The 14,273-nt window shown below is 40.8% G+C and overlaps 1 protein-coding gene across 5 annotated transcripts in view; it reads left to right on the plus strand.

The window, feature by feature from the left end:
- NGEF (neuronal guanine nucleotide exchange factor) overlaps positions 1-11,127 on the plus strand; it is a 235,068-nt gene extending 223,941 nt beyond the window's left edge. For 3 of the 5 annotated variants that reach the window (XM_073674494.1, XM_073674493.1, XM_073674495.1), the window contains 2 exons: positions 2,794-2,898; positions 7,236-11,126. In XM_073674494.1, coding sequence (XP_073530595.1) covers positions 2,794-2,898; positions 7,236-7,420 — 290 coding nt within the window. In that variant the 3' untranslated portion in view covers positions 7,421-11,126. Of the gene's footprint in view, positions 1-2,793; positions 2,899-7,235 lie in introns of all 5 variants that reach the window. The other 2 variants (XM_073674492.1, XM_073674496.1) reach the window with 2 other exon arrangements.
- Positions 11,128-14,273: the final 3,146 nt, after the last annotated feature.

The following is a 14,273-nucleotide window of genomic DNA, read 5'->3' on the forward strand; positions in this document are numbered from 1 at the left end:
CTTTCATGTACACGGATCAGTCGTCCTGGTCCCTTGGCTGAGAAACAGCCCAAAAGCATGATGTTGCCACCCCCATACTTCACAGTAGATAGGGTGTTCTTTGGATGCAACTCATCATTCTTTCTCCTCCAAACACGACAAGTTATGTTTCTACCAAACAGTTCAACTTTGGTTTCATCTGACCATATGACATTCTCCCAATACTCTTCTGAATCATCCAAATGCTCTCTACCAAACTTCAGACGGGCCTGGACATGTAATGGCTTAAGCAGGGGGACACGTCTGGCACTGCAGGATCTGAGTCTTAGTAGTGTGTTACTGATGGTAGCCTGTGTAACCTTGGTCCCAGCTCTCTGCAGGTCATTCACTAGGTCCCCCCGTGTGGTTCTGGGATTTTTGCTCACCGTTCTTGAGATCATTTTGACCCCACAGGGTGAGATCTTGTGTGGAGCCCCAGATCGAGGGAGATTATGATTGGTCTTGTATGTCTTCCATTTTCTAATTATTGCTCCCACAGTTGATTTCTTCACTCCAAGCTGCTTGCCTATTACAGATTCAGTCTTCCCAGCCTGGTGCAGGGTTACAATTTTGTTTCTGGTGTCCTTCAACAGCTCTTTGTCTTCACCATAGTGGAGTTTGGAGTGCGACTGTTTGAGGTTGCAGACAGGTGTCTTTTATACTGATAACAAGTTCAAACAGGTGCCAGTACTACAGGTAATGAGTGGAGGACAGAGGAACCTCTTAAAGAAGAAGTTACAGGTCTGTGAGAGCCAGAAATCTTGCTTGTTTGTAATTGACCAAATACTTATTTTCCACCAAAATTTGAAAAAAATTCTTTCCAAATCAGACAATGTGATTTTCAGGATTTGTTTTCTCATTTTGTATCTCATAGTTGAGGTCGACCTATGATGTCAATTACAGGCCTCTCTCATCTTTTTAAATGGGAGAACGTGCACAATTGTTGGCTGACTAAATACTTTTTTTCCCCACTGTATATATAGTACCTACATGGAGAATTTTCTGTTCAAAGATTAGCAATTTGTGGTGCAGGCCTCTCCTTCCTAATGCACTATCTGAAAGTTATCAAAGTTACAGATGCCATGAAGCTGCAGTCAGTCGCTGCTTCTTATACGCCCTGCTTAAATAAGTGCAGAGGCTGCTGTGATCACAGGACTTGCTCAACTAATAAGTTTATTCTACAGACACATAAATGGTTCTTAATTCCCTGTTTAGGTAAAATTAGTATCTGCTTGTTGAGATGATCAATGGGAAGGAAATAAAGGAGCTGTAATAAATCAAGTCACCTCCTACTCTGCACCATATTGAATTCAATGGAATGTGAATGAAGCCAATAAACATTTTATTTTTTAAATCTGTGGGGCAAAGCTACAATACCAGGCAAATCTGTGAGCAAGAGTGGCTTATTCTGGAAATGGAAAACCCCAGACAGCCCCTTTAAATGACAACGGCACCATAACCCACAAGGGTCACCATCCCTGAGGCCTGTTTCATATGTCCTGATATTTCCGGTACTGGAAAAACCAATACTGGAGATATCCGTGTGTACATGTGTGACAACTGTGTACCGCATCAGTATCACACGTACCAGCGCTTGGGAATCAGCGTTACAGTTAGCGCTGTTCTCAAGCACCGGGTGCTGAAGGAATCTCTCATCCTTGTCCCCTGCTGGCGCTGCAATCAGCGCCAGCAGGGGACAGTTTTGAGAGTAGTATTCTGCTCTCAATGTCTCCAAAACCTGTTAAAATAAGAATAAAATAAAAAGTCATACGCACCTGGCTTGAGGTCACCGCACACGCTGATGAGCAGAGGAGAATGACTCGCTGCAGCGAACGGGCCCCTGACCTGCGCTGAGCTCAGTCAGCTGTGTCCTGTCACTCAGTGAGCTCAGGGGCCTGCGAGCTGATGCGAGTCATTTTCCTCTGCTCCTCAGCGCGTGCGGTCGCCTCAACATTGTACTCTGCTGGCACTGATCGCAGCTCTAGCAGGGGACCGTGATGATAGATTCCTTCAGCACCCAGCTGATTCGAAGGCCCCGGTACGTGTCACACTGATGACAAAGGGATGTCATCCATTTGTCATCAGTGTGCACTTGTGATGGATGTTTTATGGCCCGTGCGGCATACAAAAAATGGACATGTTAGCATGTTTTGCCCACGGACTCATGGTCCGTGGAAATACACTAACATGTGCACAGACCCATTCATTTGAATGAGTCTATGTGTGTCAGTGTCTCGAGTATGTGAGAAAACTGTCACCACACTGATGAGTGAAGGGGGCCTTACAGATATTTTAAAACTGATCTATATTATGGAAAATCAGTTTGTATTTTCAGAAGAGTTGATTAGAATTTATTTGCACGTCCCATTCCATCTGCCACAACGGTGGTCTGTGGTCTCTGGATGGAAGAGGGAGTCCTGCCTCTTACATGACTGTACCTTGGCTCTTCTTTTCATTATCTGGACTGGCTGAACCTCACATGTGTCATGCAACAATGACGTTGCACCAGGCTGGCTAATATAAAGAAGAGCTGCAGATTGCCCGCAGGTAAGGGGTGGTTCTCTCCCTTTCTTGTACAGCGGCCACAGAAAGTCATGGCTGATGGAATGGGACATGTGAATCGATTTGCACCAACTCTAATTTGCAGAATATAACACCATGAAATGAGAATGATGTCCTATGTAGGCTGATATTTAATGTAATCATATTTCTTTTTTTATAATTTGTTATTCTTAATTTTCTCTTAATTTATTTAGAAGTTTTCTCTCCCTACAGACTGTCCGCAAGTGCAGTGTGTCCACCCTTACATTGCCCAGGAGCCAGACGAGCTGTCTCTTGATCTGGCAGACCTTCTCAATGTCCTGGACAAGACAGATGATGGTATGTGTCTCACTAGTAACAGAATCAGATCCCAACGGGCATTTGCATTATGATATTCATAATAAGACTTTGACAGATTTCAGCAGCAGAATACCTGTGTCAGGCTGGCAGGCTGAATTGCTTCTCTGAGTGATGGGCTAAGAATAAAGAATTGTAGCACAGTGACAAGCTTGATCTACTCAACTATTATCTGAGCTTAAAAAATGAACCATTTGCCAGTATGCAGAGGAGATTTCATTTAATCTGCAGTCATTTCCATACGTCTCCTAGAAGGGCTGTGTAGGATGACAGCCACGCTGGGGTGTGCTAAGAGCAGATATATAGATAATTGTGCACAAAGTGGCTTCAGTCCCCTTTTGCATTAGTATTGAACACATATCTGTGCAGCTGTAGACCAGGGGTCCCCAATCTACGTCTCTCTGTTACAAAACTACAAATCCCAGCTAGAGAGTTAAAGGGGTTGTCTCATAGCAAACCTTTGTGGCATAGCCACAGGAAACGTCATGAATGTCTAATAGCTGCAGGTCCCAAATCTGGGAACCACACCTGACTCCAGAATGAGGGTCCCTAAACCCCCCCATTTCATGTGATGCCCGTCTGCAGAACTAGTCACTGGATTTTCTGAGTTAACCAACACCATCATGTCACAGTACTTGATAATACCCATCTAAGCATGCCCCTGTTAAAACCGAATATTTTACTTTGATGGACAAAAAAAACCTATAAGATAGTATACATTATATTCAAATTACTAAACATCTGGGCGGGGCTAGAGGTCTGAGGAGTCACATGTGCTCGCTGCTAGCACACCCATTCTGCTTTTAGTGATGTCTCCTGGGTGTTTGACGTCCGCTCTCGTCATCAGACAACTCAGAATAAGCATGCCAACAGCCAGGACTCTTCGCCACCCTGCCTTTTCCCACGTGATTCTTGGTGAGCAATTTGCATACAGCATACACTGTTTTATAGTTCCTTCTTATCCAGGATAGTAATTTGGGTAATTTTATCACTGGCATGTTTAGGAAGTTGTGACTAAGCGCTATAACTTTCACAATGGTTTTTATTGGTTTGTAAGAAAAATAACAGAAACCAAAATATAACTTCACAACAAAGTAATAGAACAATAAATCATAACTATCAGATCATGGTGTTGGTTTACTCCATCTAGTGACCGTTTTACTGTAAAGACTGATATGGAGAAGTGCGGATTGTAACATTGTGGTTATTGTTTGTACTAATGAGCAGGGGAGAACATTAGACTCCAACAGAAGAAACAAAAGAACAATACAAATAAAACTGATTCATTTGTTAAGCTTTTTTTTTTATTAAACTGAGCATTTTCACAAAAGGTCCTGTTGTTGAATATCTCCATGCTAGAAAAGGCTTTGCTGTAACTGAGCCTTGAGCCATTGCGCTTCCATATTTTACACCATACGGTGCTATGTGCCATAGTTCTCAGGTTACAGAACAAGTTCCTCCAGTTCAGCATGCAGCAAAGTGGTGGATTGTGCTGATCAAAGAGGTATTTTTTGAACCGTTCTGATATGATAGTGACTGCTTTGTGAACGCACAGTATGCATATTACCAATCACGCTTTCCCTGTGGTCTCGCTGCTAGACAGTGACTTTTCTGTCATTTGCGTTCTGCAGAATCTTACGGGAGATGTTTCAATAAATCAGCATTTGCAAACCACATTAATAGTTCAGTGGAAAATAATAAAATGCTATTAAAGAAACAATGAAGGCAAAAGCCTGGGGCTGGACATGAGAGGGATTCTAAAGAGACATGTACCACACCAGACATGGATCTGTGTTCAGCTCTTCTTCCTTCTAGATATTTCTAAACAGAAATTGACAAGTAGGTGTTACCCGTGGGGGCATGTCTATAAATTGCTTCTTCAGAGAGGAAGAGGACCAGCATGCTATAGCGCCACCTGTTGGAAGCAGCGATCCTTCAAGTCACTATCAATCCTTTAACAAGCCTTGCAATATGACTTGGGATAAAAGCCAAATCAGAATCTCAATTTGCAGACACGGTGTTTCGGGGTATTGCCCCTCATCAGTGCAAAGTATGAGAACTGATTTGGCTAGATGAGAGGCTCTGGACTGAGGTCTAAGGGGTAACGATTCTCCTTGTAGAGAGTGACATAACGACTCTGGCTTGGCAATGCTTATTCACCGTGCAATGCTCCTCTGGGAAATTAAAGTGACTTGTAGGATCGCTGCTTCCAACAGGTGGTGCTATAGAGTTCTAGTCTTCTTCCTCTCTGAAGAGGAAATTTGCATTTTTAGTTTCCCAGAAGAGCATTGCACCGCGAATAAGCCTCCTTACATTAGCATGCCACGTTTCTCCACGTTATCCCTTAGTCCAGAGCCTCTCACCCAGCCAAATCAAATCTCATACTTTGCACTGATGAGAGGCAATAGCCTCATTGTAATTTTTTCTTTTCATGATATGTAATGCAGTAGAATATTTTTGTTATCTCACCAAGCAACCAGGAACATCACTGAGATCCACAGATCCACATAATTCAAAAGCACAAGTTGACTATTGTATGGGAACCATGAAAAACAACCCTTAAAGAGAACTTATCACTTGACATAAAAATCTATTTTTTTTCTTTATTTGGGTAAATATGACTGTTTTCCTGCATCTGGCATTGGTTGTTTTTCTTCCTGCACCTCTGTGTTCTTGAGATATGTCCTTTTCTTAACTATATGTAAATCTAGTATTGTTACCAAGCAGGTGTGGTCCTCAACTTTTCTCTGTGGGTCTCTTCTTGTAGACCACACCTGCATGGCTAACAAGACTAGATTTATATAGAGGAAAGAGGGCGCCATATATCAGGAGCGGAGAGGCGCAGGGACAAAGAAAAACAACACCAGATTCTGGAGAACAGCAGCATTTACACCAGGTTAAAAAAAATAAATTTTTATGGCTAGTGACAGGTTCTCTTTCAGGAGAACCTATCAGCACGATTTTGCAATGTAAAGTAAAGACATGGCTGTAATGGTGCCGTTATACAGATTAATTTGATACCTTTGGTGAAGAAATCAGCTCTTTTTGTTCTTCTTTAATCAACATTTTACGTTTTCTGCTAATTGGATTTTGGTGCATAGGGGCCGGACTGTATAATGGGGTCTACTCAACCTGCCCGGCCCCTCTGCCTGCCTCTGTTGTTTGAATGACAGGTCAATTATTTTTCAGTCTTCTGATTGAAATCTGGCATCTGCACTGTCATTGCTGTAGGCGGCAGTGCATATATTGATTTCATTGCTGGTCTACAATAAAATGGCACCGTAGGGGGCACATGTATAGATTGAGAATTTGGCTCAATGATGTTTTTGAGATTGCGCATGCTCCACAGATGGCGCCATTTTATTGTAGACCATCCAGGTAAGCAATCTGTGCTTGCACTGCCCATGGCAATCACAATGCCGAGACCAGACTTCAAACAGGAGGCAGGTGACTGAAAAATTGGTGACCTGTCATTCAACCACCAGAGGAAAGTGGAGGGGCCATGCACATGTCCGATTTTTTCTTTGGACAGAGTCTGTCCGAGGAAAAAAATCACAACATGTCTGAGTTTCATACATTATTCAGATCGCACTCGGCCATGCAAGTCAATGAGTCCATGGAAATCATCGGACTGCACTCGAATGACATCTGATGCAGTCCGATTTCTGTGCATAGACACAATGGAGAAGATGGAGTCATTTTTTTTCTCCATCTTCTCATCCAAGAGAATTGGATCAACACTATGATCACACTTATCAGAGTTTGATCATTTGCTTTATCGACACGATTTTCTCGGATGACCCTAGCCTAACAGCGCCATTGCAGCCATGTTTTTTCTTTACATTACAAAATCGTGCTGACAGGTTCTCTTTAACTATTGTAATGTATGAATAGGTAAAAAGATTCAGCTTCTTATCACTAAACAGACTTTTACTTGGCCGGAGTATTCAGTAAAGGGCCAGTGCTCTATCCACTAACGTGGTCACTGTACTGTTTGTCAGAGCCCAGGAGCCCAGAGCTGCACTACAATACAGAGCTCAGACTCTGCTGGCTCATTATATGGGGGTGAATAGGAGTTCAGAGATAATAAGTGTTGGAACCTGTGTCTATCTATACATTATAACGATGTAGGACTTTATTTCACGATGGTCGAATGTCTTTCAGTTTCAGCTGTAATTTGCCTGTTATATTTATGGGCAGCCAATGTTTTATGTAGACTATGGCGGCTTTATGCGATCAGAACATAGAAGCCACAGTAATTGCTTCCCCGGCTCATATAATATTCAGAATGATAGTAGAGTTTTCCCTTTTTGTCCCAGGTTGGGTGTTTGGTGAACGTTTGCACGACCAAGAGAGGGGCTGGTTCCCCAGCACAGTGACCGAAGAAATACTGAACAAGCACGTCAGGACGCAGAATCTGAAGGAGTGCTTCAGGGTGCACAAAACCGATGAAGGCAGTCAGAACAAAGACCGGCGGAAGATGGGAAGCAGAACGCGGCAGTGACCCCTGGAGATGGCACGGGGCAGCATGCTCGGGGAGGGGACGGGGAAAGGAGCAGTGTGTCTGTGACGCGATGCAAATATTCTATATAAATATATGTATATTATCTACAGATGTGTGTTACTGTTGTACAGGCAACCATACATTAATGCAATAGGACAAAGTAAGTTTAGGTTCGAAAGCAAAGACACATCATGCACACAAAGATGAGCACACACACAGAAGATTTATAGACAGATTATATATTGGCTTTATATCTTGTATAATAGACATTAGTAATGTATTAAGGCAGGCTTGCCTAAACGGGTAACGGTACTACAACTCCCATCAACCAGCGCTGGAAGCTGGCGGACTGCTGTCTACAGAAGCCTAACTCCTGACAAATAAAAATGGTGGGAGAGTCTTCTGTTCTACCATTTATCCTTCTACCAAATTTATTAGGGAGGGGTCACATGTGAAATTTGTCTTCGGACGTAGTCAGATGGCCGTATAGATCAGAACACAATGCTCGGACTGGCCAGCGGGTCTCCCTTCTCGAGTGTGACAGCTTCATGTATTGCTATGCAGCTGTCACATTTGGGTGGGTAGAGCCGCCGGCCAGTCCAAGCTTTGCGTTCCAATCTCGGTCCAATATATACGGCAGTCTGACTGCACCCGAATTCTAGACATCAATTAGGTCTTCAAAAATGTCTCAACCCTGGGGCGTATGAATTAAAATGTCATCCTAATATTGAGAAAGAGGCACGAACAACAGCCACAGACTTCATTATGGTCTTCCACACAATGATACAACCGAATATATTTTGTGAGGAAATAATTGGCTTTTGGGAACATGGAACAGGTATTTGCTCCAATTTTAGTCTGTATTATGCCAGTGCTCACATCTCAGACTTTTATATCAGCTCCTCAACATATTTTTATTTCAGTATTGTCTAACTGAAGGTGTCAGCTGTATCCAATGTTTATATCTTGGTGTGAGCATTTTCTTTTTATCTTGTTTTATATTCACGGTCATGCAACGTGCTTCTATAGGCGGTATTTTTGATGGCGGAGGAGGGGGTGTTGTATAGATCCCATATTAAGGCTTATAAATAAGATGTTTAGGTTCTATGAACCTGTGTTCCCAGTACAAAGCCATTGATAAAACCATTTATTGGAGAATATGGGATCTACGTGCAGCTCGCTTGCTCGTGTTTTAGCTCACAGTTTCAACCTGACCATAAAGGGTAGAAACACAACGTGATTCTTTATTGGTTTAAGAAGCAGAGAATTTTCTGAGTGTGATAACAATCAGAGCGATGAGGACGGAGGTGCCAAGTAGAGCTGCCAAGACGATCGCAGCGACGGCTCCAGGACCGAGGGAACCTGCAGATAAAAGCAGAAGAAAAAAATTCTGAAAAATAATTCTTTTATACAGTATATGAGATTTCATTCTTCCAAAAGTGCACATTTTACTAAACTACCCAATAATCTGTACTTGCTAAAATTAGTTAGGCTACGTTCCCATCATGAGTGAGTGAGATTTTGATGCTGCACCATTTCTGCACGTATTGTTTAAATTAGGATACTTGTGGGGTTTTTTTGCGCTTTTTTATATGCATTTTTATCGTGTTTTTGAAACTGCGGCTATTGTCTCTTGTTGGTAAGTCATGCGTTACATAAAGCTGCTTTGCTTTTGATACTTCCTGGTATTTGGCTTTGACAAAACTATACTGATATACTTAGGTGCAGATTACATATGCTTTTGAAGCGTTTCCGCCTTGGAAATGCACTAAAAACGCATTTCTGTTTTTTACCTGCAGAATTTTCGCAAGTAATGTAAACCTATGGGGAAATTCCGCATAGAAAACAGCATATCTGCAAAAGAAATTGACATGCTGCAAATTTTAAACACGCACCGCAGGTCAGTTTACGCTGCATTAAAAAGCGCAGTGGGCATAAGATTTCTATAAATCCATTCACTTTTCTGGAACTGTAAGAAGCTGAGATTTTGAGGCAGCAAAAATACGCAGCATCAAAAACTCACCAAAATCTCATTGTGGGAACGTAGTCTTAAAGGGGTTTTCCAGGTCGAGAAAACCTCTGCCCCTGACTGGAAAAAAACAAACTGGGTTTTGCTCACACTCCCTGGGTCCAGCGTTGCTCCCAGCGTCTGCTATTGCCTGCAACGCTGACATTGAAGTCTATGGGGGCAAGTCCAGTTTTTGTTAGCCATTAAATGGTATCATAACTACAAGATCATTATTTTGTTTCTCCCATTGAGAACAATCAATCAATCTTAATCCATAAATGCAATACCGAGCCATGTAGTCCTAGCCTTGAGGAACAGTTCTCAGTAAAGAAAAAAAAGTATTAATAGTGATGGGAATATTTCCTGGAAGTGTGCGTTCTCTGTTAGTATACGGAGAGGTGTGGGGATTCAGGCAGCGGCTTTCTCTAACTCTGGGGGCATAAATGCCACAAGGTCTAAATGACTTTTACTGCCGACTGAAATGAAAAACTATACTATAATTCAGGAGAATCTCTAAAGGGGTATTTCAACCTTAACCATTGTATATACCATCAATGTGTCCAGTCCAGTATTCTCTATACACTGTAATGGAGAGGAAGCTGCGGGCATAGCTACTGTACCTCTTTTTTGATATTTGAGGGAGTTTCGGTGAAGTATAGCTTCTTTTCCATTGAAATGTATGCAAAAAGCAGAATCAGACCCGAGAAGTGGAACGTGCAGCAATATTGTGGATACTTAAAGCGGATCCGGATTTCACAAAATAAAATTGCATACATTCTTAGGCCTCATTCACACGTCCATGTTGCATGTACGTGTTCTACACATTTTTTTCCATGAATACAACTCATACCCATTATAGTCTCTGGTGCTATTCACACGTCTGTGTTTTTTTTCTGATCGGGTGTCTGTGCAAAACTCACGGATACATGTTTGTTTTTTTCCGGTATCACGGATGAAAACTGCCAATACAAGTCTATGAATCCGTAAAAAACACATACAGCACACATATTACATCAGTGTACAATACACGTGCTGAACGTATTTAATATTACAAAATATGGAAGAAGCGTTGTAATTTATTTATCCAACCGTGAAAAACACTGATGGTAAACACGGACACACGGACCATAGACTGATAATACACTGATCCAAACACGGATGACACCAGTACCATTTTTTCCTGTACATGTTTAAACACATGTGTATAAATGAGGCCTTATATAGATGTCTTAGAGCGGATTTAAATATTAGATGGAAAAACTTTCAAATAGATTCTACAGATATTTTGACATGGAATTTGTAAAGTCAGTTTTAAAGAAGCACTCCTCCTCCTCCCATCACAGTTTTTATCCTCTTAATATATTGCAGTCATCATATTATATAGCACTGTGTAATTACAATTGCTCATTTTGCCTTCCTACCCAGAAAATTCTTCTTTTTTTTCTCTTCTGTATAGAAACAGGAAGTCTCTTATCCCTGCATTTATCATTCCCCTCTTCAACTCATGACCCAGCTGCTCCCTCCTCCCCCCCCCCCAGGATCTTTTGCAGTGACTTATGACTCATACAGGGAAAAAAGACTTCCTGTTTCTACATAGAGCTTAGAAGGATTCAGCTAGTCAGTTTTTAATCACATGATGTCATAGAGCTAATGGAAAAGAGAAGAATTAACTGGGTAGAAAGGCAAAATGAGCAATTGTAAGTACACAATGCTATATAATATGATAACTGCAATGTATTAAGAGGATACAAATTTTGATGGGAGGAGTGCTTCTTTAAAGTAATAACTCCAGCTTCTAATGGTATGTGTATGCATCCTGCTGATATTGTTCTAATATATATGGCCGACTAAATAAATCATAGTTACTTTCTCCACAAGTTGTGTTTGGTATTGCTCAGCTTCATGTGGTGCTATTTGTAAAACCTGAATACATATCACCGATGAGTTATTATAAACATGACTGTAAACCAAACTTTCCCCATTTCTGATAACAACCAGCAGAATTATAAATGTAGCTCTGGAATACTGTGCCGGATGTTCAGTGATCAGTACAAATTAAGTAATGTAAGGTTAAAGGGGTATTCCCATCTCCAAGATCCTATCCTAATATGTAGTAGGTGTAATAATAATAATATTAGCAAATACCTCCAATTAGAAATGTAGTATAGTTTTTCTGACTCGCTATGTCTCTTTCTTCATATGTAGGCATTGCAGGACCTTAGATATCCATGGTTACGACCAGTAGCAACTAACTGTCACTACATCAGTGGTCGTAACCATGGATACCTAAGGTCCTGCAATGCCTGCACATGAGGAAAGAGACAGAGAATCAGAAAAACTATACTACATTTCTAATAGGAGGTATTTGCTAATATTATTATTATTACTACATATTGGGATAGGGTCTTGGAGATGTGAGTATCCTTTACGTTCCCACGATGAGTTTTTGTTGAGTTTTCTATGCTGAATATTTTCGCTGTATAAAAAACGCAGCTTCTTACAGTTTCAGCTAAGTGGATTTATAAAAATCTCATGCTCACTGCGCTTTTTTTATGCCACATTAACTGACCTGTGGAAGTATAAAAAACAAAAGTAGCTTTATTTAAAACATGACCAAAAAGAGACTAAAAACCACAGTGTAAAAAATGCAACAAAAACGCATGTAAAAAAAAAAATGCACTCAAAGCAACAATGAAAAAAATGCAGGTAACCTAATGTAGCTAATAGGTACAGAAAATTTGCAAAATCAAAAACTCACCAATTACTCACAGTGGGAACGTAACCTAATGCATTTCCAAAGTTACTCAACTGTTTAGGTGATTTTTAGATATAAACTGTATCGTTGCATTCAAAGATGGATATACCTTTAAAAATGTATTTAGTACATTTTCTTTATATAAAAGGGAGAAGAAATCCTGGGCACAGAATCCATCTATTATAGTAACTAAGAGGCTTCCGGTGGGCTTTGTGCATTAGGAAGTGTCCTCGTTGCCCACCTCAATCAGAGTTCAGCTTTCATTTTCTAAACAGTGCAGGATGTTTTCTCTGGTGTCTTTATTTTATTTATTTAATGTTTTTTTCATTTTGTAATTAGTTTTAATTTACCTTTTTTTTATTTTACAATAAATGTAAAATGTTGTATATCACTTCAAGAATTAAAATATAACTACACAAACAGAAAAAAGATACTAACCCTTATGTTATATGGTTCTGTTCTTGGCTGCAATGTTTACCCATTTTTCGTATTAGTCGTTAGACCTTGGATGGCCAGCAGAAAACAGAGAGTCCATCTGTTACCAGATATTTAATCGGCCAGGGACGTTTTATCCAAAAATGGATCATAATTAGTGAAACTGAATCATTTGTTGTCTATGGGAAGCTCGTTTTTTTTTTTTTTTTTTTTTAATTCTTTAGCTGCATATTCAGCAGCTGCACGGATTCGGATTGGAATTATTGGAAGTAATTATTGTCATGAGAAAGTTCTAGCTAAACTAAGTTCCCAAATGTTTTGTTTAAAGAACTAATATCTTTATCCTAAGCAAGAAGTGTAGCTGCATTTTCAGGTGACCTTTCAGAAAAAGCTGTCATGAGTAAACGAGGAATAACACTATTTCTGTCCATTATATGAATTGTATCCTGCATTTTTTTTAAAAGCCTCGGCAGCTTCACTTTGTGTGCTCTGCCTTTTTCTTAATTTTATAGTTTATTGCTTGTTGCCTAGGTTACCAGCCACCCCTGCAGTCTATAAGAGGAGTCCAGTTTCCGCAGCAAGCAGCGGGCGCTGAGCCTTAACCTTCCTAGATCGGTGGATCTGGCCAGCTTCATTGCCAATGCGCTCCTCCGATTTTGCAGAGGTAAATCTGCTTTGGCAAGAAGCATGGGATAGTGCACAGTTCAGACCAGCAGCACGACTATGCCTTTGGTCTGAACCATCAATATTCAGCAGTGCACCACTATCCATCAGGAGGTAGTCGGGAGGTAGTGGAGAGGTGCACTATTGAAGAAATAACTTTAGACAACCCCTTTAAAACCACATGTATGTGGAAAACAAAAATATGCCTGGTCATGAATGGAGGAAAATACTTGGTCTTGAACTGGTTAAATAATGAGATCCACCCTATAGGACTGTGCGTCTTTATATAAATCCCCTTTCTCTCTAGGTCCTTCATCAGAAAAGACATGATTGCTTTGTAAGTGATATTACACGTGCATGAGCAAAGTACTATGCATTATTGGGGACTTGGCATTTGGCTTTAGCAACTGCAAGAAGCAGAGGAAAGGTGTTTATTTTTAGAAAATTGTAAGGTTTCATCAGTTCGTCGGGAGAGATAATATTCTAAACGTAATTATGCAGGAAAATTGTCTAAAAACTTTTTTTGGAAAATTACTTTCCAAGTTGCAATGTTAGTGGAGAGGTCACCAATGAGATGGGTGGGGATCAGACAACAGACACCTCCATTGATCTGCTGCTATTTGCGCTGGCGGGATGTAAACAGAACTGCAAAGCACAGCGGCATTCAGTGTGAAGCAACTGCTGTCGGGAACTGCACAACAGCTCCTATTCTTTCTGAAGATACGCCATCATTATGTTGTGGACCAACAAGCCCTTTAATCGAGGTGGATTTATTTTCTAAGGCTGCAATTAGTGACACTGAGAATAAAAAAATGATTATAGTTCCTCACTTCACTGAAATGTCTACATAAGTTTCAGAAAAAACTTTTGGGTGGAGAGATCAATGGGTTTGTACTCTTCCTTAGTCTGCCTCTGATTCATAGGAAAAGTTTTGCCTCACAAGCTTCTAGAGGAGAATATCGCTCTGTATGGAGGCACACATAGCGCTTTGA

Source organism: Phyllobates terribilis, unplaced genomic scaffold (genome assembly GCF_046119375.1).
Source record: "Phyllobates terribilis strain yellow unplaced genomic scaffold, ASM4611937v1 Scaffold_3__8_contigs__length_932513732, whole genome shotgun sequence".
In the NCBI taxonomy this organism is placed as follows: Eukaryota; Metazoa; Chordata; class Amphibia; order Anura; family Dendrobatidae; genus Phyllobates; species Phyllobates terribilis.